The sequence below is a fragment of the Mastacembelus armatus genome, chromosome 18 (genome assembly GCF_900324485.2).
Source record: "Mastacembelus armatus chromosome 18, fMasArm1.2, whole genome shotgun sequence".
Classification (NCBI taxonomy): Eukaryota; Metazoa; Chordata; class Actinopteri; order Synbranchiformes; family Mastacembelidae; genus Mastacembelus; species Mastacembelus armatus.
The window spans coordinates 2287261-2314997 of NC_046650.1; the positions used below are offsets into that span (position 1 = coordinate 2287261).

Genomic DNA, 27737 nt, shown 5'->3' on the forward strand with positions numbered 1-27737 from the left:
GGCCATTTAAACATCTGTATCCAGCTAGAGGCCTATTTTTCATAATCTGTCCAGTGGTGTAGAAGTGTTCATTTTACACTGATTAAACAATTAATAATGTTCAGCTTAATAGTGTCTGGCAAAATCTGCTATGTAACCATGCTGCCATCTAGTGTGCCACAAACAAGTTCACAGATGGTAACGTCTGTCTCTTTAATGACAGTCTTTGGTGGAGGATGTGAATATCTTTCAGCCATCCACTGACTCCTGGTTGATGACCTTTGACCTCTCTCCAGTGGCTGCTGGGAGCTGATTGGGTCTGATTAAGAACTGATCACACCTGAGTCAGCCTCTGATAGTTTTTAAGACTCTGGGAGTCTTAATTTGAGATTGTTTTGTCACAAAAATAAAGTAGAATGTAAATAAAGTTTTGAAACTATTGACAGATAGAGACATCTATCCGTCATCCACTATCTACTGCTTTTCCTTCCCGGGTCATGGGTGGGCTGGAGCCAATCCCATCTGACAATAGGCAAGAGGTGGGAACAACCTGGACAGATCACAAGTCTGTCACTGGGCTGACACAGAGAAAAACAGACACATTCACGCCTACAGGCAATTTATACTCACCAGTTAGCCAAATCCCAACCTACATGTGACTGCATGAAGAAGCTGGTGTAGCTGGAGAGAACCCATGCATACACAGGCAGAACATGCAAACTCCATAGAGAAAGGCCCCTGAAACAGGAACTAAAGCAGAACTTTTTCATTGGGTGTCACAGTGCCCCTCTGTGGACAAAACAGATGACATGCATTAGGCCTTCTGACTAGTGAATTTACACTATACTGTTTTGCACATAATCAGGCTCATTTGCGAGTCAGAGTTCATTCCCGAGTTTTGATGAGTGGCATGGACAATAATAAAGACTAGGAGTCCAGTTTATTGCATTTTTTTTTTTTTTTTTCCCAAATTCAGTCTAGTGTTTTTGTCTATTCATTCATTATCTAGACCCTAATTAATTATTAATTAATTATTGTCATGGTCATCTGCTATTGACTGTCAAATCTGATTGCCTTGGATGTTCTTAAGCGCACCCTGACAGATAGTTTTGAAATTTGCTGTTCTCACAGCTGCAGCACCACCCTACAAAAAGTAACTTTCGCATTGGAAATGTGACTATGATTTAGATCAAAAGCAGAGTAACTCGTTTCAAACATATTCCTCTTCCTTCTTCTTTTAACAGCTGTAAAAAAAAGTGGTTAAACTCGTTTAACTTAAAATAAAAAGATGTTTAAATGCTGGGCTACAAAACTAAATGGACATAAAGCAATACACTAGTTTGAGAGCTAGGCTACGTATACTTTATTTTCAGGAAAATTTTCTAGTATATCCATCCATCCATCCATCCATCTTCTATACCCGCTTTTCCTGGCTCAGGGTCACGGGGATCTGCTGGAGCCTATCCCAGCTCTCTCTCGGGTGGAAGGCAGGGGTACACCCTGGACAGGTCACCAGTCCATCACAGGGCCACATAGAGACACACAAAGACAAACAACCTCACACACTCACACTCACTCTTACGGGCAATTTTTTAGAGTCACCAATCAACCTAACATGCATGTTTTTGGACTGTGGGAGGAAACCGGAGTACCTGGAGTAAATTTTCTAGTATATCTTGTAGATAAAATTATATTTTTCAGTTTTCTATCTGTCCCTCTGGCATTTATCTTGGGCATCAATTCATCTTATTTTGCGAGGCTACGTGGCTACAATGTTCTTTATTTCTGGGCAAATGTCTGGATTTTGCTTCTTAGATGTCTCCGCGGTCCCATAACGTCATGTTTCTTGAAGAGGATTTTATTTTGAAGGTTTTGGCCGGAAGTCCTGTTCTTCATCCCTCCTGACTGAATTGACCGTGGGATGCCAAACTGAGCCAATCGTCCAGGGGACTGCCAACCAGCGGGTCGTGTTGTCGGCGTGGATGTGAGAGGGCGTTAAATGCGTTAACCTGGTAGCCACCCGGTGCACAGGCCGCTGTACAGCAGTATCCATCTGAGCGGGACTGCCTGACCGGCCCGGCGGCTGCTGTCGCTACTAACTGGCTAGCTAGCTAACTAACCCAAACCGCTAACTTCACCAATTTACCGGACGAACAGTGCGGGGAAAGCGGGGCCTCTGGCTAGTACGACTCGGTTCCCAGCTGCCCTGGAGAGCTTAGCAGCCCGGTTTATTTTCCGGAGCAACATCCCGCTGAGATGGGTGAGTGGACTGCGAGCTAACAAGCTGAGCTGAGTTAGCTAACAAGAACAGTTCTCATTTAGTCCAAGCTCAGAATGGTTGTCATTAAAACGCCAAGAAGAGCCACTTATGGTTTTTGGCTGCTGCTGTGTATCGTGCATTCATTCCGTCATTTCACTGGTTTATTATTGACGGTGGTCGTATGAAAAGCTGACTGTGGCTGAACGGTGTGTGCGGCGTGCATGCGCGTGCGTGGCTCAGTACTCGGGTGGGGTAGCTTCCCTGACTCCCTGGCTCTTACTGCTCATGATTCTTTTACCTTTTAGCCATGCTAGCTCTGCAAATATGATCTATTCCCATTGCCAGTTTCTTTAGGCCGATGTTATTCAGCTGGGACTCGAAATGGCTTGGAGGTCCTGGTTGCTAAAGGATTGCACATCCTCTGAAATGGCAGTGTGCAGCTGATGGTGTAGATGGCACTCCTACATCTTCACAGTTGTTATGCAATGGGATCCCAACAGCAGCCTACTTTGTGTTGCTGTTTATACTGCACTGCTCTCTGCAACGGTACTGTTTAAAGTGGTTATTGATGATGAAGGCACTGGCCTCTGGTACATCTTCATAGATTTGAATCCAAATTGACTTTCAAAGTGAGCTGTAGATTCAATAAAATTACCTCTCCATATATCATGTTTGAAAGCCAGTGTCCATATGAGGCAAGGGTATTCCTAAATGAATTGTTGAGCAATATTTGTTTGACAGTTTATGAGGTATTTCACAGTGTCAAATCTCATGCTGTTGTTTCATATGAGGCCTCCAGGGATGGATGTGTGTGGGTTGTGCAGCACACTAGCAACTAACAGCAGCAACCAGATCACTGCAACATCATATACAGTGCTAGACAGTGCATCATTGCCACTTTTGTACACACAATCCTGGAATGACAGTTACTGCAAGAAGTCTTAGCATTGTTTTGTTCTCTATTGTTCATAAATAAAATAGAGGAGGAAGTAACGTCTCAGTCTCTAGAGTAATTAGTGTGTTCTGGACCAAGCCCAACAGGTCAGTTCTAACCCTAATCAGTTTTTCCTGAGAATCGTACAGACTGAGCTGAAAGAAACACTGAATCAAAATGAAGCCTGAGCAGGCCTGTATAGACCTAGTGAATAAGCATCACTCTGGCTATAACACGTACACTTCTTTAAGCTGAACGCATCAATCAGGCATTATTTATTCTAGTTTTTGTGTATGTTTAAAATAAATGTCACAAATAGAGATCTTTTGCCTGACTGAGAATGTGGTACAGCTGGCAAACATTACAAAACGCAGTTCAATGAAACATTTGATTAAGCTCATATTCATGAATATATGATGTTATGAGGAAATGGCCAATGTGTAATTTGTTTCTTTAATTAACAAGAATAAGTGGATTTCTAACCAAATTCAATTCAATTCAATTCAATTTTATTTGTATAGCGCCAAATCACAATACAAATCATCTCAAGGCACTTTACAAAAACTAAAACTAAAAACCCAACAATTCCCTTATGAGCAAGCACTTGGCGACAGTGGAGAGGAAAAAACTCCCTTTAACGGAAGAAAAAAACCTCCAGCAGAACCGGGCTCAGTTTGGGCGGCCATCTGCCTCGACCGGTTGGGGTGAGTGGATAGAGCAGAGAGAAAAGAACAGCAACAATAAACAACAAATAGACACTGCAAGTTGGTGGGGCCAGTAACTGCACATCAGCAGTAGGGTAGGGGGGTAGGGTAGGGGAGCTCAGTGCACCGATGGTCCTCGGGCAGTCTAGGCCTATAGCAGCATAACTAACTAAGGGATGGTTCAGGGTTGCCTGAAGCCAGCCCTAACTATATGCTTTGTCAAAGAGGAAGGTTTTAAGTCTAGCCTTAAAAGTACAGAGAGTGTCTGCCTCCTGAACCCAGGCTGAGAGCTGGTTCCACAGGAGAGGAGCTTGATAGCTAAAGGCGCTGCCTCCCAGTCTGCTTTTGAGAACTCTGGGAACCACAAGTAGGCCTGCACTCTGAGAGCGAAGTGGTCTATTGGGATAATATGGTACTATGAGGTCTTTAAGGTATGAAGGAGCTTGATTATGAAGGGATTTGTATGTGAGAAGAAGGATTTTAAATTCTATTCTATATTTTACAGGGAGCCAATGAAGAGAAGCCAATATAGGAGAAATATGATCTCTCTTGCTAGTTCCTGTCAGGACTCTGGCTGCGGCATTCTGGATTAATTGGAGGCTTTTTATTAAGATATTAGGACATCCAGATAGTAATGAGTTACAGTAATCTAGCCTTGAGGAAACAAACGCATGGACTAGTTTTTCTGCATCATTTTGAGACAGGATGTTCCTAATTTTGGAAATGTTGCGCAGGTGAAAGAATGCAGTTCTAGAAATTCAATCATCAAATCACTTAAAGATATACAGCTTTGCAGTTTTCTAATTCTGTTACTTGCCATGAAGAAATGGGCTTGGTAGCTCTTGGAAAAAGTATTTGTATTTAAATTTTCACATTTCAGATTGTAATTGCATGGGAAATAAAGGACGTTTTGTTAAGTCTCATTACCAGAGGAATCACAAAATGCCTCCCAGAGGGCAGCAGTATAAACTGATAAGTGGGTGGGTAGCAAGCGTCAGCTGGTTCACACAGTGATTTTACTGACAGCGTTGTTAGCCACTCTGGGTAAGGTGTTTTTATATTTACAACTTGTTGATTGTAGTACTAAATTGTAACCATATTCAAGCCAAGACAAATGTCATTTTACCTCTTAACTATGAACTTCTGACTTGCTGTAATGTTAAAGTACAACATAACCACAGAATTCTTATTATGTCAGGATGTTAAGTCTGTGAAGTGGGGAGTGCTACCTGCCAGTGGAACCTCAATGGTACTCACGCTACCAGTCCAAATGCAGCAGCGTACCAGCAGTCAGTAATGACATACTGTTAAAGAACCACTGTATGCTTGTATGTTTAGCTACTTTATTTCTTATTTTGCTGAGGCTGTGGAGACGAGTGCAGTTTCTGGAGGATCCAAAGGTTTAGAGCAGGGGTGGCCAATCCTGGTCCTCGAGCGCCACTGTCCTGCTTGTTTTCCAACTATCCCTGCACTACCCACTGATTGGGCACCGCTTTTTTAGAGGAAACTGTCATGCAAGCCATTAGTTAGTTGCTTTAAGTGTGTGTGTGTATACACATTGTGCCTATAGGTGTTTGACAAAGAAATAACCTAAATAACAGAGTTGGACTTGGATTGATGGATTGATTTTTCCGCAGATGCATTGCATAATGCTTTAAGATTTAAAAGCTTGTTCCCTATGTGACAGCAATATAAAAAAAACTGTTACTGTAAGAAAATATGCGTATATCTGCACACTGTTATTCACGAGACCTAACTCCAGTAGCAATCACAGTATCCGTATCTAATGCAGTCTTTAGTGACTTCACACAAATGGTTAAAGATGAAACTTAAAGTACAAGAGTCATTTTTATCCCTACTACAAAAGTCATTATTTCTCCTCAGCATTTTACATTAATAGTCCATCCACCTGTTTTCTTAACCACAAGCTCTGTGCACTATGTCTGTGAAGGTTCTCCATCTGTGGAGTAGTGGTGTGTATCTCTGCCCCTCCCATAATTTGATCTGTGTCTTGTTACGGTCCAGTAAATGTGTAACAATATGATACGGTGCAGTTCAGTGGTTTCAATTTGAGTGTGTTTAGACTAGACAATTAAAAAGTGTTTCCTGGAAGCTTTGAATGTCAAGCAGCAAAAACCAAATACACAAAACAAGGCATTTTCTTTTGGTGCACAATAAACCTTTATACTGCTGCTTCACTTTTCCACTTAAAAGCTGCAGACTTGTTACTGTGGACCTCAGCACCACGTCGGTGTTGTTTCTCTAAATGCTACATGTTTATCAGCACTGTACAGCTGCATGTCATTGGTAATCAAACAGCTTATAGCTGACTTTGTTACTGACTTTGACCAGGTGGAGTGTCTGCTCTCCAGGCTAATTGTACTCTAAGCAGCATTTTCTTCTGGTTTCAATGTGTGTCTCCTTCAGATGTGTGTAGTAAGCCTGACAAAAGCACTGCATTTTTCTATGGAGAATTCCTTTATTGTTTTCCCGATTTGAAACACTGACACCTAAACTGTTGTAAGCTGCTGTGTTCTCTGACATGTTTTTGTTTGTGGGAAAGAGTTTGTTCCAGGACCTGGATCGGAGCGTCACAGAAAAGTAACATAGATCCTGTCAGAGATCAGTTAATGACATCTGTAACATTTTAATCTCTGGTTTTGAACCAATGCAGGTGTGTTACCAACTCTTTAATGGATTTTCTGATATGTAACAGCTAATCTCTACACTGCTACTATTAAGTGTCCTGGGCAGGTGAGTCCAGGTTGAAGTATCTAAGGCATCTAAAGCTTAGATATATCTCTGCTCTATGGCCCAATCACCCCAGTATATGTCTCTTTCTATTTCTCATTCCATTCTGTTTCAGCTTATGGCTTTTATCTCTTTAACTGAAAAACTCTTCAGTCACTTGTTTATGAAATTTTCTGTTCCAGACAACCTGAGTGAAGCCTTGGAGAAGCTGAAGCTAGCATCTACAGACAGTGCCACTGACAGCGTGGAGAGCTGTCTGGACTGTCTGCTCAAAGCACTTGCCAACAACAGTGAGTAGAGCCTGATTTTCTTTTGGTCTGCAAAAATCACTCTGGCAATCTGCCTACTCTGGACCTAGCACTAGTTCTGTAATGTTTTCTACATGACTCAAATATAAATATCTGTAGTATTAAAAATGAAACCCTCTAATAGATGGTAATAGTTAGTTGTTAATTCAAAAAATAATATCTGGATTATACTTTTAGATAAGAGATGTGTATTTGCACTTAAAGTGGGGCTCTTGACTGAGCTGTGGTTAGTGTCTGACCAAACCACATTTTTGGGTAGTGTGACAGTCTTTGCTAGACAGCTGACTAATGTGTAAGAGTAGATTTCTAAGCCTATGATGGCATACTCAAGTAAAATCTTACTTTGTTCGTCAGCCCCGAGCAGGCAATTCAGCTTTGTCTAGAATGAGCAACATAGCCATTATGTTGTCAGATATAGAGACACTTTAATCAGCATTAACTTTCAGTTGAGGTGCACACCAGGGACACTGAGAATATGTAGGCACCTTGTATGTCTGGAAAGCATACATTAACGTGATTTAAAAATAACACTTTTTTTCCTCCCGCAGACACTGAGGCCAGTGTTAAGATCCAGGAGATGGGCATCCTTCCACTGCTCCCCACCCTGCTAAAGCCCCAGTCTTCCTGTACCCCCAAAGTAGCCAACATCATAGCTGAGGTGGCCAAAAATGGTGAGGTTCGGTTTCCAAACCCATCCGCCCAGGCACATGCTGCCTTTCTTTTCCTCCAGTTGTCAGCATTCAATATTTACACTTTCTCTTGCTCTCAACCAAATGTTTTTTCATGACTACATTACTTTGATGTAAATAGTGCACACTTGTTAGTGATGTAAATTTTAGAACAGCACGTCATGTTTTATTTACAGGTCATTTTATACCAGGGCTAGCTTTTGCAGCCTTCCTTCCGATTTTAGAGCCAAGCTTTTACCAACTGAGCAGGGCCATTGCCAGTGGTGTGAAAGGTGGTGACAATTATAGGTGCCACCCACTGTCCAGGGGGCCCCACAAAATCCAGCAGTTACACTCTATAGGCCCCTATTCTGTGAATAATTCTAATATTTATATTAGTAGTATGCCAGAGATTTTAATGAAAACCACAGAAACATGCAATTTGATGAAAGAAGTTTTCCAAAGATCTTCACTCCGATACAAGATATTTAATAATTATTCAGTCAGTGAATCTGAGAGACCCAATAAATCGTAAGTCCCATCCTAGCTTGTGATTAGGACCAAACAGTGTCGACGCGGCCGCTGAAGTTAGAGATTAACTTGGCGGAAGAGAAGGAGACTGACTGACGTTTGAAAATGAAATGAAAACATAACTCAGGGTACCAGAAACGCCATGAAAAGAGGGAGAGGGAGACCAGATGAGCTGCTGTATCCCAGAATGTATCCCACATTCTTTTCGACAGGTTAATGTAGCCTATTGTTATTTTGCTGCCCGACACGCTACTTTTTTTGTGGGAAAAGTACTGTCTACCGCTGTCGGGCAGGTACTGTCATTTTTTTTCGTTACCGAGTGGGGGCCCCACATCTTCTAGCTACAGCGCTGCAACAGAGGTTCATGTGTAAGATGTCAGAGAGCTTTCATTTTCCCTAATGCCTTTGTGTGAGCACAGAGCAGGGTTTAAAGTAGAAAAAAGCACACAGGAATTGAAATTGGAGCAAGAAAAGGTTAGGATAATGAATGGGTTTTTAGCATCTTTCAAGACTGCAGCTAATGATCACTCCCCAGCAGTTTGCCAAGCTTGGCAACATCCTGCTGGCATTTATCTGTCATCCTTCCCGGAAACATCTGCAAGCAGCCAAGTGACTGCAGAGAACTCCCTTTTCTGACATTCTGAACTTACTTGATTTAATGTAAGAGAAAGCATGACTAGTTAGCATACATGTAAACCACCACTACAACTAGATGAGAGTATCTCATCCTTGTCAAATACCAGCAGCTTGGCTGGGGTGATTTTTGTAAGGCGGGGTGATTTTTGTAAGGCAGAGTGATTCTGTTGGCCACTGCCACGCCATTAAGCAGAAGTAGCCAGTATTAGAGGTGTGGACTCGAGCCACATAACTTGAACTCAAGTCAGGCTTGATTTGGGGACATTAGTTTTTGCTGTTGTCAAAAAAGTCTAGCTGCTTGACTCCAGCCTTTCTAGTTGAAGAAATTTGATATATTTCCAAAGCCCAAATATTTAAACTTCTGTTGTCTAAAGAGTGCAGTGAATCAACTCCTGCATTAAAGATGCAGAGTAAAGATGCATTAGACTCTGCTTTGATCAGCAAAACGTAATGTGCAAAACAATCAAGTTAGGAATTACAAATGACTGTAACCATTGAACTGGATTTACATTCCACTGCAGATCACTTCTGCTTTTAAATGTTAACGAAGTTTCTTTAAAAGCAGCAAATAAAACTTAAACAGCATGAATTTTTTCTATAATTTTGCTATCCTAACTATTTCACACCTCTGCAAGGTCATCCTATGAGACTGCTGTTTAACCTGCATAGCTAGCATGCATAGGGCTAAAATGTGGGCCTCATGTTTGTGGAAACAACTTCTAAAATGGGCAAATAGGTCTCACATAATATGCTGTAAACATGCTGCTGACCTGTGTCATACAGAAAGCCAAAGTCTGTGCTTCCAAACAGCAAGACTGGCAGCCAGTGTCATAAACAATTCCAGAGGTCCAAAAGAAGCAGTCTTTATTGTATGAGACTGTATGAAACATTAGGTGGAGGATAAAAACCTATGTACTGTATGTAAAGTATGTTTATGCAATATAGCATTCTTGTTAATTTTGACCTTTTTTTCTAATGTTCTCATTTTGATTTAGCTTTTTCATCACTTGATAACCCAACTAACACCAGTTCCCTCTTTGAGGATTAATAGGGTTAGGAACTGAATTTGTGCATTAGGTTGCTGGTATTTTATACATTTATTTGCAGAGATAAAAATAAACCTAGTAAGGAAAGATCAATGAATTTCTTTTGGATTAATATAATTTTTTACAAAAAGTTCACATGTGATTTATTTTTAAAGAGGCTGATTATCTTGATAATTTGTCCTGAGGTTTTTTGCCCAAGCTGCAAGTACCGGAAGTATAGTGGCTCGATTTTATTACCATCATAAAAGTTCTAGTACAAATGTGTGCTAACAGTGCATTTTGATGTTCTTGACTTCCTTGTTATTCTGACCTGTTATCCAATATCCTTGCTTCATTCAGAGTTCATGCGGAGTCCCTGTGTTGAAGCTGGCCTTATCCCTCCTCTAATTCAGCTGTTAAACTCCACCGACCAAGAGGTTTTACTGCAGACTGGCCGAGCTCTTGGCAACATCTGTTATGACAGCCGTAAGTAGGAGTTTGTTTTGCTTAGGGAGCACTGAATCCCTCATGGGCCTTGTCATCACCAGACCTAATAGAAGAAAGATAATAACAATGATCCTGCTTTTGGACTACAGCAGACACAGCTATGATATTTAAGCATGTGTTTCAGAGACAAGCCTTTTCACAGGGTTATATGGTTGTATGCAGGGGGTTTTGCTGAGCACTAAATAACCAGAAACCATTTACTGCATTTTCATAGGAAGACACAACAGCTGTTACTTGAACACTTCAGCCTGGAACCCCATTCGCTAAGTCCATGTGAAAATATGCGCAGTAACTATACAAAACAGTTCAAATCAATACTACCAGGCTTACCAACTCAGGCTTACACTTTAACAGTGATAATACAAAACACTGTAGCTACACTGAAATCTTACGTCTTATCTGCATATGCAGTTAACAGACACACAAGTGAAGATTTAAGAGTCATCCTTACATGACCAACATACAGTGAAATTTTGACTTCATGCTAACACTAGGTGATTTATTTAACAGTAAGGTTGCAGCATTTCACTTCATTTTGAAACTGCTAATACTGTAGGCAGCTTTATTAAGACTAATAATGAGTAATAATTTCTGTTCTTAATCTTAAAGTACATGTCAGTTATAGCTGAAACACTTCAAATTACATATATCCCTAACCAAATAATATCATTGGACATGGCTGGTGGAGTTGCTATGTTTATCTTTTATTGTTAACATGTACATTTGGTTGTATTGGATTTGAATTCGCAATAAACGAAAGGGCTGTGAAGTGTCAGTTATTAGATCCATGTGTGTTAACAAAGCCACATTGCACATTAGTCTCATTTGTTTAGTTATATGTATAAAAAGTTTGACAATGCTACTCATACCACCTTAGATATCTGCTCTACTGTAAGTTCTGCAGTACTTCACCAGTGGAGTTATTGGATATTGGCCTCAGAGATGAGCAGCCTAGTTTCAGTCAGGCAGCTTTAGAGGCTTTAATCACAGCTGTTAGTTCTGGTGCACAGTTCCTCATCTTGTTGAAAGCTGGGTATCTGTGGAATCTGGTGGGATGTGACATTTGTTTGAGTGGAGGGGGTCTCAGTAAGCTGACATGGGTTTATAATAGACGCAGCTGGTCACTACCTTTAAAGAAACACATTTGCGGTGTGTTAGACATTGCCTTGGATACCTCAGATCTTCAGAAATCACTTGTATTACAACAGGAACAAATGGGAGATTGAATGATTAATCTGGAAAGAGGTTGCTGTTATACCCTGTGCAGGAGGTATAGTGTGAGCAGCATGTAAGCACAGCAACAGCGGTAGTGTGTCTATAGCAGTTGTAGGTCCCTTTTATATGTGTAAAACAGGAAAATGGACATGAAGTGTATAAATACTGCTCTCATTTACAGGAGTATAGCATGAGTAAAACACCAGCTGTTATCTTTCTGTGTAAACAGCTGGATTGGTCAAAAGTAGGAGCACATCTGTTCTGTTAGATGTGTGTTAGGAAAAAAAAAACAACTCATATTCTTTATTTCAACATGCTGTTAGGTGATCCATCAAGTGATTTTTTTCTATGAGCTGTGGACCTACTGTGGTCCTGTCTCAGTACACCTGCATCTATCTAATGCTTGATCGCTCATGACCAGGAGCTCCAGTCACAAGACACTGCCAAACGGTGAAATCCACTGGTACCATGGCCTTCACACTCAAAACTATTCTACAGATGAGGGCATATCTGTGCATAGAGGTATTGTCAATGAAAATCACAGTACAGGCAACGAAGAACTGTACAGTGTGAAATAACCACCAGACTGCTTGACTTGCTTCAGGAAGTCAAACCCAAGTCTTTCATAGGGATGGTTTGTATTATTGGCCCTGGTGCACTGCTGTTCATGATTAGCCACTCTGAGAGACGGAGTCAAAATCCTCTCCACAGATTACATGTAGACTGGACAGACAGACATGACTTTTGTGTCCTTGGCTTCATGACCAAGAAGGAATCCTCACTGCTTCCTGTGAATGTGAGGTTTGAGTCAGTTGAAGCCTTTATTACAACACCTGGACATTGACATTATGAAAGAAGGAACCACTATGAGTAAATTCACACTATGTCAAAAACGAAAATAAATAAAAACCACAAAGCCATACTAGACTTTTTTAAAACTTTTTTTATTTATTTTGATTGATACAAAATATAACAATTTGTTTATTTTCAACACAAGTGCTTAACATCTGTTTTCAGACAGAACCTTTGGGTTTTGGTCAAGCAACGTAGATAAGATATTTTACATTTGAAAAATAAACCTGTCAGTGCTACATGGTGGACAGACAAAGAAAGAGTGTTTTTAAATGGCCACAGATTTTTGCCTTTGCAGTTTGAACAGCCAAGAACTAGCCACCATCCCTGCTACGTAACTGATCTTCTGATTTACTCATCTTTCACATATCCTGACACTGGCTTTAATTGAAACAAGTTGAGTCAACATCAACAGCAGCTACATGAACAGGCCAGAAAACTGTGCACATAGCATTGAGGTGTTGCTGAGAGGCAGGCGTGGCATGCCGCCATGAGAAACTGAAAGTAACAGACGCACCGATGCTGAGGACTGACACTTCCTTTGGCAGTTATTCCACCAGACAGAGCCCTCCTACAGAGACAATTACCCTACTTTGTTTTTATTGTTTCTCTAAAGGAAAAAAAACAGAACAATGAAGGTACTTCTGATGAACATGTGTCCTGGCCTTCTCCCCAAATGTCCATATCTGGAAATGGACATTGCACACAAAAGCTTGATTATGCAAAACATGAAATATTTTTAGTTTACCCAAGCTTCTTTTTGTTTTTTGTTTTTTTTAAGACTGGAGTTTCTTTTGATTTTGCTCTTGTCTTTTTTAATTCTTGGCTGCAACAAAATAATTACATTAAGTGTGCAGGGAGAGCTTTACTTTTTTTCATTGCCGCACATACTCTGGGGAAAAAAATTTGAAGATAAGGAAAGAATTATGGTCAATGTCAATGCAGCAAGAAATCCAACTCTAGGTTCTTGTAGGAATTTCAATAATAAAAAACCTTTAGCGGATGCACTATAAAATCTTTATTCAGCACACTTAGAACCTAGACCTGGATCTGCTTCATGTCATGTAGTTGTGCTCATAATTCTTTCCTTGATATTTATTTTATTCAACATTGTGACTGTTTTATAGCCTTAGTTGCCATTAATTTGTACTGCTTAATTAGCATTGCTTTCATATGTATTTTTCAAGTTGTGTTTTTTTTTTTTTTTCGTTTCTTTTTTAATTTGCTTTGTGGTTGATTTGTGTCCTGACCTCTTTGTTTTGCAGATGAGGGCAGGAGTGCAGTTGACCTGGCAGGAGGGGCTCAGATAGTAGCTGAACACATTAAATCCCTCTACCAAAATACTGAGCCGGAAAATGAGAAGCTCTTGACTGTCTTTTGTGGCATGCTGATGAACTATAGCAATGATAATGGTAATGACCATCCTCCCCCAAAGATAACTGTTAACAAATACAACCTAATCAGCAGATATTGTCTTTGTCATACAGTAAGGTTGAAGTGAACCAGGAGATTCTCTGCTTTTCTGGTCTGGATTGCCATTTTTCCTGATTTTTCTACTGTGCTCTCTATTGCTTATCAAGCTTCACCTCTGATGTAATCTGCAGTTATTAATATTTGCTAAGAACCAGCAGTACACTTTCTCTGTCCACATTGCCCTTATAGGTTTGCTTTGTTAGTAGATTCAACAACGAGGACATGTTCATTGGCTAGTTCCTCTCTTTTTAAGCCACACTTGTGGCATGGCTTTAGAGGTGGAAATGTTGCCTCATTTGTCAGCCCATGACTTTGGTTCAGACTGAAGAACTCTGATTAGATTACTGGTTAGATTATCCTGAATCTTTCAGGGTCCCCAGGTGGTTAATTCTTAGGACTTACCGTAAATTATTTCTTAACTTTTTCACCAGCGTCGCTCGCAGCTTTTCACTTTGTGCCATGATCAAGTGAAAATTAGAATTTGAAAATTTGTACAGTACTGTGGTTTGTGAGCACAATACTGAAATTAATCTTCCCATTTGCCTCAACTGTATTTTGTATTTAGTGCTAATTAGCTGCTGTTAGTATGCTGGCACACTGAACTAAGATGGTGGCTATGATAAACATCAACATCTTAGCACTGTCATTGTGGAAATGTTGGAAACAGGCTTTAGCATTTACCACATACCACCTTGCAGATCTGTAGACTCTTAGTCTTATTATGTTTCTTTTTGTGTACGGATAAACAAAAAAGATGATGTTCATTAGTGAGCTCCAGAGATGTTGGCAGCTGTTTTTTGTTTTTTTTTTAACTTCAGACAGAGCCACACTAACTGTTTCTCTTTGCTTTAGCATCAGTCTTTATGCTAAACACATTCTGACTGCAGATCTTTGCTGCACATACACACACAAGCTTAGTATTTTTACATTTTTTAATAAATTTATTATTTTTTAACTTCTTCACATTTAAAAGAAAGCGAATAAGATTATTGCCCAAAATATTGAACTGTTTTTAGGGAAGATTAAAGTACATAATTTATGTAAGTGTTAAATGTTTTAGAAATATGTATCCCTCATCTGAGTGGTAAGTATCAAGAATGTCTGACCTTTTTAGGTTTTACACATTTTTTTTTTACAGAAAATTTGTTGAACATAGATGAAATAATTGTACACTGGTTTTATGTTAGAACACATAAAACGGTAGCAGTTTATGCCTCTGCACAGCAGCTTACATACAGCTTATGGTTTCTTTTTTTTATATGTTTCTGTCTTCTAATTTAGTTCCTTTTTCATTTGACTTAACTGTGATATTTACATGTTCAGGCGTTTTTGTCAGGTTACCAAGTTGAGAAAAGTGAATTTACATTTTTATGGACTGTCCAGCAGTCTTTGTCTTTGAGGCAACAAGGCTTGTTGAAAGTAGCAAGTATCTGATCTGACAGACCCCTACCACCTGCCAAGGTGTCTCTTGGCAGTGGATAGATTAGACGTGTTTGGCTGAGTGATGGAACATTTGAGATGTACTAACAGATAAATGAGTGTTTGTGGCTTTCTGCAGGCTTCAGCAGATATCAGTGATATCAGGGTAATGTTAAGACAAGTCCCCACTTACTAGCACTAAATAAACTGCCTCAGTTAAAAGAAATATCTGCTCACATAATGTCTGGTGAGTATTTGTACAAAGCCACATAATGTTTTATTTTAGTCACATTATTTTAGCAACCCTTCATTCTCAGTGAAGGTGATATTTCATAGGCTATTGTTACAGTCCAATCAGTATTTAATTATGAAGGTAATTCAAGTTGAAAAATGAAGTTGGTCAGTATTTGCAGCTAAACTGTTAATAGAATCTCGTTAATTAATAGTATGACAAATACATATGATCCATCAGTCATGTGTTTTGAAGACCATTCCCTGTTATTAATGCACTAGAGACTTACTAAATGGTAAAGTTTTTATAGTTTGAAGGTCTTGTGTACTTTGTAAATAGTAAACATGTTAATGGCTTGGTGCAAATATTGCAAACAATTTAGATTAGAATTTATTTGAGATACTAAGTAGCTTGTGTCTCACACCAGTGCTGTTTGTTGCTATTTGTCAAAATGTTCATGCTTCTTGCCCTGTGTTTTTCTGGTTTAGGTCAGTTTTGTTTGTATAACCCAGTAACATTTACAATATATCTATATGTCATGGGCTATAGAACAGAAAACTGTTTGAATAAATGCAAAGTACAACAATGGGATTATGAACTGAACAGGAACAACAATAAAGTAAGTCCTCAAAATGAGGTATTCTCCTCATAATGTAAAAAGCTTAGTTTTAATTGCACTGTTCCAACACTACCCTTATTTTTGTTTTTTGTGGAGGGGAGATGGCAGAAGGTGATCCAACAGATTCTCCACTCTGATCTGGGGAATTACAGTGTAAAATTCTGTTGAGGCTGAAATAATCTAACACTTTATTGGTGCTCAGACACCATCTGTTGCACCAGTTTTGCTGGCTCCAGGTAGAAATTTGCTTTTTTTAAACCTACTTTTGATGGCTTGTGCTGCTGCTATACGTTCAGACTGAAAAAGAGTTGAAATAAGATCAGAAACAATCTTAAGTATTCAGACTTTTTCCTTCTCTTTATCTGTTCATCCACCCACTCTTGTTTCCCTTGACCAGGGATTCATCTCCTCCTGTTTTTGAATAAAAATAAACCTAAATGCTTTCTTTGCTTTTGATGCGTGAGTGAGTTTCTGGTGATTTCATTTTGTTACCGTGTGAATGCACAGTTTAAAGTGTGTTTATGTAATGTGGTATTGCAGGAAAATATAAGCGTTAAAAGGTAATGAAGTGGTATCTCAAGGAGTGTCATAGTAATGTCAGACATACAGCCCTACCTGGATAATGTTAGCAGCCACAACCTAACTAAGACCCTTGACTTTGTGAAAAGGTTTGTTTTAATTATCTTTTATTTTCAAGAGTAAGAATGTTCTATTTCTTTGAAAAATTACATAGTCTCACTTCATTCATAATTAATGCTTCAGATGCAGCAAATAACTTCCCAAAAATATCCCCATGTGCAGTACCACATATTGGTATTATCTGTTTTCATATGGAAGCATAGCACAGACCTTTAAGCTAAAATACATTTTACAGATTTGTGCAAATAATCATTTTGAGTGTGACATATGAGCTTTCAGAATTCGCACATCAATTTCTCTTCATCTCTTCAGGTCTACATTATGTTAACAACACACCGACTTCTGTCTTTCTGTGTCTCTGTTTACTGCAGATTCCTTACAAGCCCAGCTGATCAATATGGGTGTGATTCCCACTTTGGTGAAGCTGCTAGGCATCCACTCCCACAACACAGCTCTTACAGAAATGTGTCTAATTGCCTTTGGGAATCTGGCTGAGCTTGGTGAGTATATCTAAATATCTGTTAAGCCAAGCAAACTAACTGACTAGGGAGTTTATGAGTTTACTGTCCAAAGTGTTACTGTATCAAGTATTGCATGTAACTAGTAGGAAACAGATGACTGATTATTTCAGTTGGACCTTAAATTGAAATGCATTATTCACTGTTTTACCTGCAGAGCCTAGAAGTATCTTTACTCATATGTAGTTACATAATTATCATGAGATGGTTTTGAAAGACCAGGATAGTGGTTTCAAACTCTGTTTTGAGTGGTGGAGATTGTCTATGTTATGGCATGCCTATGATAAATCTCTTGCTTTCAGAATCCAGCAAAGAGCAGTTTGCCTCCACTAATATTGCTGAGGAGCTGGTTCGTCTCTTCCAGAAGCAGACAGAGCATGAGAAGAAGGAAATGATTTTTGAGGTCCTGGCTCCACTTGCAGAAAATGGTAATGTGCTTTTTTTCCCTATTAGCCTTCTTTTTGTCTTTATTAAGCTTTACAATTCCACATCCATTGTATGAAAAGTCTGATCAAATGCAGAGCAGAAAGAGGCTGCAGTGTTCTCACATGCCTTTAGGTGAAAGTCATGTCCACCTACTGTATAGTAATTTATGCTGTCACTGTGAGTCATGCTTTCCAGGATAGCTGCTAACTGCACAGTCATGGCAGGCAGCTCCTGCATTTGCTCAGCTGCTCTTTATCAAACATGCCAGCGTGTGTGTGTGTGTGTGTGTGTGTGTGTGTGTGTGTGTGTGTGTGTGTGTGATTCAGCGATTCAGCGATTCAGCAGCAGAGAAAAGATCATACTGACTGCTGTTACCACCATTCCAGGCACACTAAGTGCTCCTACACTTCAGTCTCCAGGACAACGTTCTACTTACCTCTATGCTCTCTCTCTCTACCACCCAACTCTGTCATTTGTCAGGTTGTGTTGTTGATTGCGTTTCTAGAGAAACAGCAATCGAACACTTCTTCTGTGAAAGAGTCAGAAGTTTAATGGTGTGACAGGGATAATCAACAGTTTAGTGGTGACAAATATTAAGACTTTTTTGAGTTAAAATAGTCCTAAGGAAAATTGCTAAACAATTAAAAACCCTCAAATTGCTGCATGCAGCTTTAAGTCAGTCTGCTGATTATTTGTTCAGTTAATCGATTGGTCTGTAAAATGTCATCAGGTAGTAAAAAATGTCATCCTCAGATGGAAATCTCATAGATGGATGATAGAAAACATGTCAGGTATCAGATTTTGATGCAGATACTATTATTTGGGAGTTTAACAACACTTCAACCAATAATTTCTTTAAAATCTTTACATAACACAAACAGCTATCTTAATGCACATCTCTCAGATTTGTTTAAGAACTGTGACCAGGATGCATACAAAGCAGGAATCTGACACCGAAAATCACCTGGTCAGTGCTGCTTAGTGGACAAACTGTAAAGGCAACATTGCTTCTGAATTACCCCAAAATCTGTTTGGAATTTTATGCTGCGGTTTCTTTTTACTTATCTGGTGACATATATACCAGTACTGATAACTTCAATAAGATGATATTGACTCAGCCCTTGGAGCTCATTGGTATGTCTCTATTACTAAACAAAACCACTAGTGTCTATATTTGATTGTAGAGACATCATGTCTATGTCTGGCTGCCACCACCCTCATTTAAAATGAGACTTGCTGAATAAATACAGTTTAATTAATGAACCAGTATTCCATAATTATTCTTTATATGCTGTGCATTTGTGTTAATGGCATCATATATGATCATATGAGCATGTTTCAAACATAACTATTATTATTAACTCTTATTCTCCTGCCCTTGCTAGATGTGATAAAGCTACAGCTGGTGGAGGCAGGCTTGGTGGAGTGCCTGCTGGAGGTGGTGGCTCAGACTGTGGATGGAGAGAGGGAGGAGGACATTGCTCAGCTCAAGACTGCCTCTGACCTCATGGTTCTCCTGCTCCTGGGAGGTAAACTCCAGGATTTAATCTGTTCATGGGGCCAATCTTAACTCCTAATAACTGGTTTTATAGTCATCAGCAGGGCTTCAGGCTATCTTTTTGAAGTGGTTGCACTGGTGCACCTAACTTTTTTTATTTAGTTGCACCAGCACAAAATGTAGGTGCATCCAGTTTTTTATTTGCAAAGATTTAACATCACATTAATACTGTACATTTAATGGTTTACTTTTTCTTATTTCCCACAGTGAATCATTGTAAGCAAGAGTAACGGTGCACATAAATGCTTGTCCGTATTTATAACATTGAAAATCTTAACTTATTTTAAAACAAAATGTAAAAAGTGCCAAGCTTAAAAAGTCCTTAACAAAATTAAATGATGACACATTCTCTGGAAACATCTGTGTCCCCACCCTACCAATCAGAAATTCCATGTATATGGAGATTTCAACAGTCATCATCTTGTTTTTAAGTTATCTGCAGCCCACGTATAGTAGTGAACACAGAACATAAACATAAGATTTGATTATGAAAACACAAGACATCTATGAGTTCCTTGGTGAACTCTGTGATCCAACCTGTAAATGAAAACCTAAAAATACAGTAAGAAATAATAAAATTCATAATCAGTAAGAATAATAAATCATTGAAAGTCATTTTTGTCACACAAAATCACAGTTGTTTGAGATTCATGTGCGATGTGAACTTATCATCTCTACCTCCTCATTACAATGGTTAGCCTCTGCCTGGTGGTCGAGTATATCTGTACTGGTGTTAAGCACAGCCTTTTTCTTGAAACTACATATAGGAAGACTGCTTCATCCCGAGCTAAGTTGCAAATAAACCCTGCAACTATCTGACATCCATGAGTAGCCAGATCTTATTTTCAAACTCACAGAAGTAAAGACCTGCCCTTACTGGAGCCCTGATCAGTTATAGAGTAAATGTAATAGATTTGTGTTAAATTCATTTCCAGTTACGTGGCATGAATTCTCAAATATACAGCATATACATCCTGTTTAGAGCACATAGTATGCATATTCAGATTCACTGCAAATCTGGGCTTAAAAAGAACCTTGTGTAACAGTAATGACAAATGCATAATTTCTTATGCATTATGATTATGATTGCAGCATAGAACCTGCAGCCACCTGTACAGTCATTAGAGTAAAGGGTCAGAACAAACAGGCTCAATTTATGGATGGAAAGTTTCACCTACACATGACCATGAATGCGGAGTCCTCTGTCCAGCACTGATATAGAGAATGAATAATTCAACCTGGATGTGAATATTGTATTGCAGTTTGTCACTGACTTAGTTGTATTTTGTTACTGTAACCTGTTCTTACTCTGCTGTGTAGATGAGTCCATGCAGAAATTGTTTGAGGGAGGGAAGGGCAGTGTCTTCCAGAGGGTCCTGTCCTGGATCCCATCTAATAACCATCAGCTGCAGCTAGCTGGGGCTCTGGCCATCGCTAATTTTGCTCGCAATGGTAAGCTTTATTTCACATTGAGGGGTTTGGAGCAGAAAGTAGAGTAAAAGTGAACAACTCTATCATGGGACATAGCACCAACAATGTTTAGTAAAGAAAGAGTGTTGTTGAATAATAAAAATAAACTGGAATATGGTAATTGCACATGTCTGATGTTTAAAAATAGTTTTGAAAGTGATGACCTACTGGTAATATTGCTGCCTCACAAATGAGTGCAGTGCAGTCACTGAGAAGATTAAGGTTTCTTCTGTTGTTGCTTTTTGTACAGATGGGAACTGCATCCACATGGTTGACACTGGTATTGTGCAGAAGCTTCTGGAACTGTTGGATCGGCACGTCAATGAAGGGAACGTCACTGTTCAACACGCAGCCCTCAGCGCCCTGCGGAATCTGGCCATACCTGGTGAGCTGCTACGTCAAGTCATGTAGAGGAGTGTGCACGCACACCAGGATCTGCCCTCTAGAGTTAGCATGTAGCCACCTGGTTCCTAGTAACAAAAATACAAGCACTAATCAGTCAAATTGTACTTCAGTAGCTCTTGGTTTTTTTTTTTTTTTAGAAAACAAAATAAACTTGTTGCTACATTTTTTTATTTTTGACCAAATGTTTTTAAATCTGCCCTGTTGCTTCCTCTCTACAGTGGTGAACAAATCCAAGATGCTGTCAGCGGGTGTAGCAGATGTGGTGTTGAAGTTTTTGCAATCGGAGATGCCTCCAGTGCAGTTTAAACTCTTGGGGACGTTACGCATGCTCATCGATACCCAAGGTAGAGATTTGATCGTTTCTTTGTCTTTGTCTTGTCTTTGCACTAAAACCTTAAAAGTCTTCATACCAAAGCATATGAATCTGAATATATCTACTCTGACAAGCTTTGTAATGATAATCAAGACAGATTCTCAGCAGCCCAGACTGTAAGAGCTTAATTTCTGAGGCCTCACTGTATTAGAATGAAATCACATTTGGGCATGTTTGGCCGTCAATGCTCTGTGTGTGTGTTGGTTCAGCTGAAGCTGCAGACCAGCTGGGAACCAATGGGAAACTGGTGGAGAGGCTAGTAGAGTGGTGTGAAGCCAAAGATCATGCAGGAGTGATGGGCGAGTCCAACCGTCTCCTATCTGCCCTCATCCGACACAGCAAGTCCAAGGTCAGACACTGTGCCACTTACACAAAATCTTAAAGTTTGAAAGCAGTTTCCTTCAATGAAAAGGACTGAAAGGTATTAAAAAGTCTAGCTTTTTATTAACAGAATCTTTAAATCTTTCCTGCTGTGTGGGACTAATATTAGTTATAAATGTCAATTTCTCAATTTTAACAAAACCCTAAGTAAATCTTAATCAGTGAATTATTTTTCGTAGGATAGTTTGTGTCTGTGTCCAGATCACATTAATTTACTTAATTAGGAATTATTGTTATAAGCAGCTGAGAAGTGAAGATGTAATATAACAATAATTACAGGCCATATTGTCTATGGTTTACACTATGACCCTAAAACAGATGTTAAATTGCATTGTACAGTATGTTTTTGTTTTGTGGTTGTGGTTGTTGTTGTTTTTTTTTTCTTCCCCAAAACAAGGTTTTAGAAAGCCTGAAATGTATCTTGACAAACCTGACAGAGACCCTGTTAAAATAATCTTTATTTTTTTGATTTACTACTCTGCCCTGTGGAATTTTTTTTTAAAGCCCAAGTTAATGATGACATTTAGTCTTGCTCAGCAAAACGCACAAGCATACCACACTAAATAAGGCTGGAGCCAAAAAACTGTTGAAATGAGAAACTGCATTTGTATTGCTTAAGCCTTTAGGATGTATTGTGTTATTGCTCAGTCTGGCTTTAACACATTCTTCTTCTTTTCCTTTCGGCTGCTCCCTTCTGGGGTCGTCACAGCGAATCATCTGCCTCCATTTAACCCTATCCTCTGTATCCTCACCCACACCAACTACCCTCATGTCCTCCTTCACTACATCCAAGAACCTCCTCTTTGGTCTTCCTCTAGGCCTCCTTCCTGGCAGCTCTAACCTCAGCATCCTTTTACCAATGTATTCACTGTCCCTCCTCTGAACATGTCTAAACCATCTCAATCTGGCTTCGCTGGCTTTTTCTCCAAAACATCTAACATGAGCTGTCCCTCTGATGTCCTCATTCCTGATCCTATCCATCCTCGTCCCTCCCAGAGAGAACCTCAACATCTTCAGCTCTGCTACCTCCAGCTCTGCCTCCTGTCTTTTTCTCAGTGCCACTGTCTCTAAACCAGACAACATTGCTGGTCTCACCACTGTCTTGTCCACCTTTCCTTTCATTCTTGCTGACACTCTTTGGTCACACATCACACCTGACACTTTCCTCCACCCGTTCCAACCTGCTTGCACACGTCTCTTCACTTCTTTTCCACACTCTCCGTTGCTCTGGACTGTTGACCCTAGGTACTTAAAATCCTCCACCTTCTTCACCTCTACTCCCTGTAACCTCACCGTTATACTTGAGTCCCTCTCATTTACACACATGTACTCTGTTTTACTTCAGCCAAAAAACCTAGGGTTGAAAGGTGAAGTTATTAAATCCCTGTCACAGCTTGAAATATTGCAGTTTTAGGTGCAAGACAACTGCCCGCATTAAAATTAGTCAGCCAGTGTCTTCACTGTTATGTAAAGGAAACTCTTGAGGCTCTCACCTGTCACATGTCACACAATTTTTTTTTTTTTGTTTTGTTTTGGTTCTTTTTTGTGGATTTCAGGAGGTTGTTAGAACTGTCATCCAGGGAGGAGGAGTCAAGCACTTGGTTACCATGGCAACCAGTGAGCATATGATTATGCAGAATGAAGCATTGGTGGCTTTGGGGCTCATAGCAGCACTGGATTTAGGTAAGAAATGACAATTTAAATGTTATTAAGTTATTATTTATTGCATTTATAGTCAGTTTGTGGTTTCTTTGTTTGTGTAAATAGAGTGTTAAAAACAAACTAAAGCCCTCAAGTGGTGAAGATTCTCTCAGCTCTGCATGACTGGAGCAGAGTGATGTTCCCCAACCTGATACTTAAAGATCTAATATGTGATCCAGCAGACTGTAAAAAGAGGCTGGTAGTAGTTCATGACAGACACAAGTACACTGTACATCACCTCTGGGAAACATCTTACAAAGGCTGACTCTTTTGCAGCTTAAATTGTATTCATAAATGCACATTTCAGATGTAAAAATTAGACTGTTCAGAACCCATTCATCATGTAAGGCAGTTTGGGAGTTAAAGCTCTTGTATAATGAATTTTACATCATCTGATATGATCCAGTGAAAATATCTTAAGTGCATTTCAGTCTGTATAGTTTTCTGCAAGTGTACTGAAAGTAGTTGTCCTGTGATTTCTGAGACAGCATCTTAGCTTGCATTATTTATTATATCCCTGAAGTGAACTTAAGAATCTACCTCAAAGCACAGGTTAAAGAAAAACAAAATGTTTTCTCATATTCATCATGGTAAATACTGAGACTCTGCATTTGTTTTTTGGATTTCAGTTGCAGCTGAGAAAGACTTTGTTGGAGCCAACCTTGTGTCAGTGCTTCACAAGCTGCTATCAGATGAGAGGAGTGCTCCAGAGATCAAGTATAACTCTATGATCCTCATCTGTGCAGTCATGGGCTCAGGTGAGGCCTAAATATGCTTTTAATTAGTTTTAATTAGCCTATGGGCTTCTCTTACACAAAAAAGTATTTATATATATAGATATATATACAGTGGGTACGGAAAGTATTCAGACCCCTTTAAATTTTTCACTCTTTGCGTCATTGCAGCCATTTGCCAAAATCAAAAAAGTTCATTTTATTTCTCATTAATGTACACTCAGCACCCCATCTTGACAGAAAAAAACAGAAATGTAGAAATTTTTGCAAATTTATTAAAAAAGAAAAACTGAAATATCACATGGTCATAAGTATTCAGACCCTTTGCAGTGACACTCATATTTAACTCACATGCTGTCCATTTCTTCTGATCCTCCTTGAGATGGTTCTGCTCCTTCATTGGAGTCCAGCTGTGTTTAATTAAACTGATTGGACTTGATTAGGAAAGGCACACACCTGTCTATATAACACCTTACAGCTCACAGTGCATGTCAGAGCAAATGAGAATCATGAGGTCGAAGGAACTGCCCAAGGAGCTCAGAGACAGAACTGTGGCAAGGCACAGATCTGGCCAAGGTTACAAAAGAATTTCTGTAGCACTCAAGGTTCCTAAGAGCACAGTGGCCTCCATAATCCTCAAATGGAAAAAGTTTGGGACGACCAGAACTCTTCCTAGACCTGGCCGTCCAGCCAAACTGAGCAATCGTGGGAGAAGAGCCTTGGTGAGAGAGGTAAAGAAGAACCCAAAGATCACTGTGGCTGAGCTCCAGAGATGCAGTAGGGAGATGGGAGAAAGTTCCACAAAGTCAACTATCACTGCAGCCCTCCACCAGTCGGGGCTTTATGGCAGAGTGGCCCGACGGAAGCCTCTCCTCAGTGCAAGACACATGAAAGCCCGCATAGAGTTTGCCAAAAAACACATGAAGGACTCCCAGACTATGAGAAATAAGATTCTCTGGTCTGATGAGACCAAGATTGAACTTTTTGGCGTTAATTCTAAGCGGTATGTGTGGAGAAAACCAGCCACTGCTCATCACCTGCCCAATACAATCCCTACAGTGAAACATGGTGGTGGGAGCATCATGTTGTGGGGGTGTTTTTCAGCTGCAGGGACAGGACGACTGGTTGCAATTGAAGGAAAGATGAATGCGGCCAAGTACAGAGATATCCTGGAAGAAAACCTCTTCCAGAGTGCTCAGGACCTCAGACTGGGCCGAAGGTTCACCTTTCAACAGGACAATGACCCTAAGCACACAGCTAAAATAACAAAGGAGTGGCTTCGGAACAACTCTGTGACCGTTCTTGACTGGCCCAGCCAGAGCCCTGACCTAAACCCAATTGAGCATCTCTGGAGAGACCTGAAAATGGCTGTCCACCAACGTTCACCATCCAACCTGACAGAACTGGAGAGGATCTGCAAGGAAGAATGGCAGAGGATCCCCAAATCCAGGTGTGAAAAACTTGTTGCATCATTCCCAAGAAGACTCATGGCTGTACTAGCTCAAAAGGTTGCTTCTACTCAATACTGAGCACAGGGTCTGAATACTTATGACCATGTGATATTTCAGTTTTTCTTTTTTAATAAATTTGCAAAAATTTCTACATTTCTGTTTTTTTCTGTCAAGATGGGGTGCTGAGTGTACATTAATGAGAAATAAAATGAACTTTTTTGATTTTGGCAAATGGCTGCAATGACACAAAGAGTGAAACATTTAAAGGGGTCTGAATACTTTCCGTACCCACTGTATATATCTATATCTATATATATATCTATATCTATATATATATCTATATCTATATATATATCTATATCTATATATATATCTATATATATATATATCTATATCTATATATATATATATATATATATATATATATATATATATATATATATATATATATATCTATAGATATATATCTATAGATATAGATATATAATTTTTTTGTTTTTTTTTTATTCTAATGATATTTTGTCTATGCAGGCTTTTAATGTGAAACCTACCGATCATACAAAAGGCACAAGATTTAAGTGAATGATTGTATTTCTGTTAAGAGAAACTCTGAGCTGCACATTGGTATGACATGACTAATAATTGACATAAATTTGGTCACACTGTATTATAGTAAGATTCTTCCTGTTTGCTAATCTTCCCTTTTAATTTCCTATTGTACCTTTTTGCTGTTAATGTAGCCACACTGCTGCTCTAACACAATTACAATTGTCAAATATTAATTGCATTCGTACTATCTTGCCTTTTTTTACTCGTTGTTAGGCTGCCATTAACAAAACCCAGCACAGTCTGCAAAAGATGTTTCACATTAAAGGTATTCAGATAGTTCAGTTGTCAGTATTTCGTTCTATCCAGCTTTTAATGTGAAACACCAGGTTCACGCATGATGGGGGCACCCAGTGTTTGTGTTGGTCTACTGTCCAGTATAGCCAAATGGCTTTATTTAAATCAGTAAATAATTTTTCCATTTCTTCTCATTAGAACCTCTGCACAAAGAAGTCCAGAGCCTGGCATTCATTGACGTGGTGTCCAAGCTGAGGGCTCATGAGAACAAGACGGTATCACACCAGGCGTCTCTCACAGAGCAGCGATTAACTGCCCAGAGCTAAATGACTGTCTTGTCCCACCCACACTCATCCACTCAAATGCCTGCCTGACCACCTAATCACCTGATGACACCTCATGACTGCTCTCCCCTGTGCCCCATCGTTATGTGCCAAGGTACCATGTCACGTTAACTGCCAGCCAGACATACAGTCAGGTCTTTACCCTCAGCCCTCTTCCTCGTCCACCTCCACTAGGGTTAGACTGATGTGGGGTTGAGAACGTCAAATCATGAATCCAAGCATTTTCTAATCCATTTTTATTTTGAATGAGAAGAATTTACCCAGAATTAGACACTAAGGTGGGAAAGCCTCTGAAACTGTTTTTAAACTACCATGGGACACCAAAACTCTCCTCTCAAAGCCATAATAGTGAGATTTATTTAGGTGGGTTAGTAAGTCCTTAAGGCAGAGTGAGGCAGGCTTCATATCAGGCTTTACCAGCTGATACCCCTTAAATGCTCAGTGAAGGTGATTTGTCTTTTTATAACTGATACATCAGTCTAGCCCTAGTTCCCACCTCTACTTGTGCATGCATCTACTGCTACAAGTAGCTCCACAGGAGCTGAGGCGCCATAGACAGCCTAACGCAATAGATTAAGAGATGACACTCTTTTATGACCATAGCTGTGATACCCATCACCCATCAGTAAACATGTGCACAAAAGAATAAAAAATTACCTTCCTGTCGTGATTTTTCTTTCATTTTTAAGAAAAAGCAGCCAACCATGATGTGCCCAGTCGTGTTCCATGTAGCGCAAGTATAAATTGACTAGAAACTGTGCATGTTTTAGTCCTGTTAAAG

General features: G+C 39.6%; 1 protein-coding gene across 2 annotated transcripts; it reads left to right on the forward strand.

Moving 5' to 3' along the window:
* Nucleotides 1-1878: 1878 nt before the first annotated feature.
* rap1gds1 (RAP1, GTP-GDP dissociation stimulator 1) lies at nt 1879-27618 on the forward strand. 2 transcript variants are annotated; one of them, XM_026333633.1, is made up of 15 exons: nt 1879-2239; nt 6811-6918; nt 7485-7607; nt 10157-10282; nt 13636-13782; nt 17124-17252; nt 17573-17698; nt 19082-19225; nt 20575-20706; nt 20975-21109; nt 21348-21473; nt 21712-21851; nt 23440-23566; nt 24214-24342; nt 26811-27618. In XM_026333633.1, the coding sequence occupies exons 1-15, from the start codon at nt 2236-2238 to the stop codon at nt 26936-26938; spliced, it is 1824 nt and encodes a 607-aa protein (XP_026189418.1). In that variant the 5' UTR covers nt 1879-2235; the 3' UTR covers nt 26939-27618. The 2 variants fall into 2 exon arrangements, with proteins under 2 accessions (XP_026189418.1, XP_026189426.1); XM_026333641.1 differs by lacking the exon at nt 13636-13782.
* The last annotated feature ends 119 nt before the right edge of the window (nt 27619-27737 follow it).

Coding starts and splice junctions, on each gene's coding strand:
- rap1gds1 (XM_026333633.1), top strand. Junction 17,699..19,081: donor GGCTCCACTTGCAGAAAATG/GTAATGTGCTTT, acceptor TGCCCTTGCTAG/ATGTGATAAAGCTACAGCTG. Junction 21,110..21,347: donor GCGGAATCTGGCCATACCTG/GTGAGCTGCTAC, acceptor TCCTCTCTACAG/TGGTGAACAAATCCAAGATG.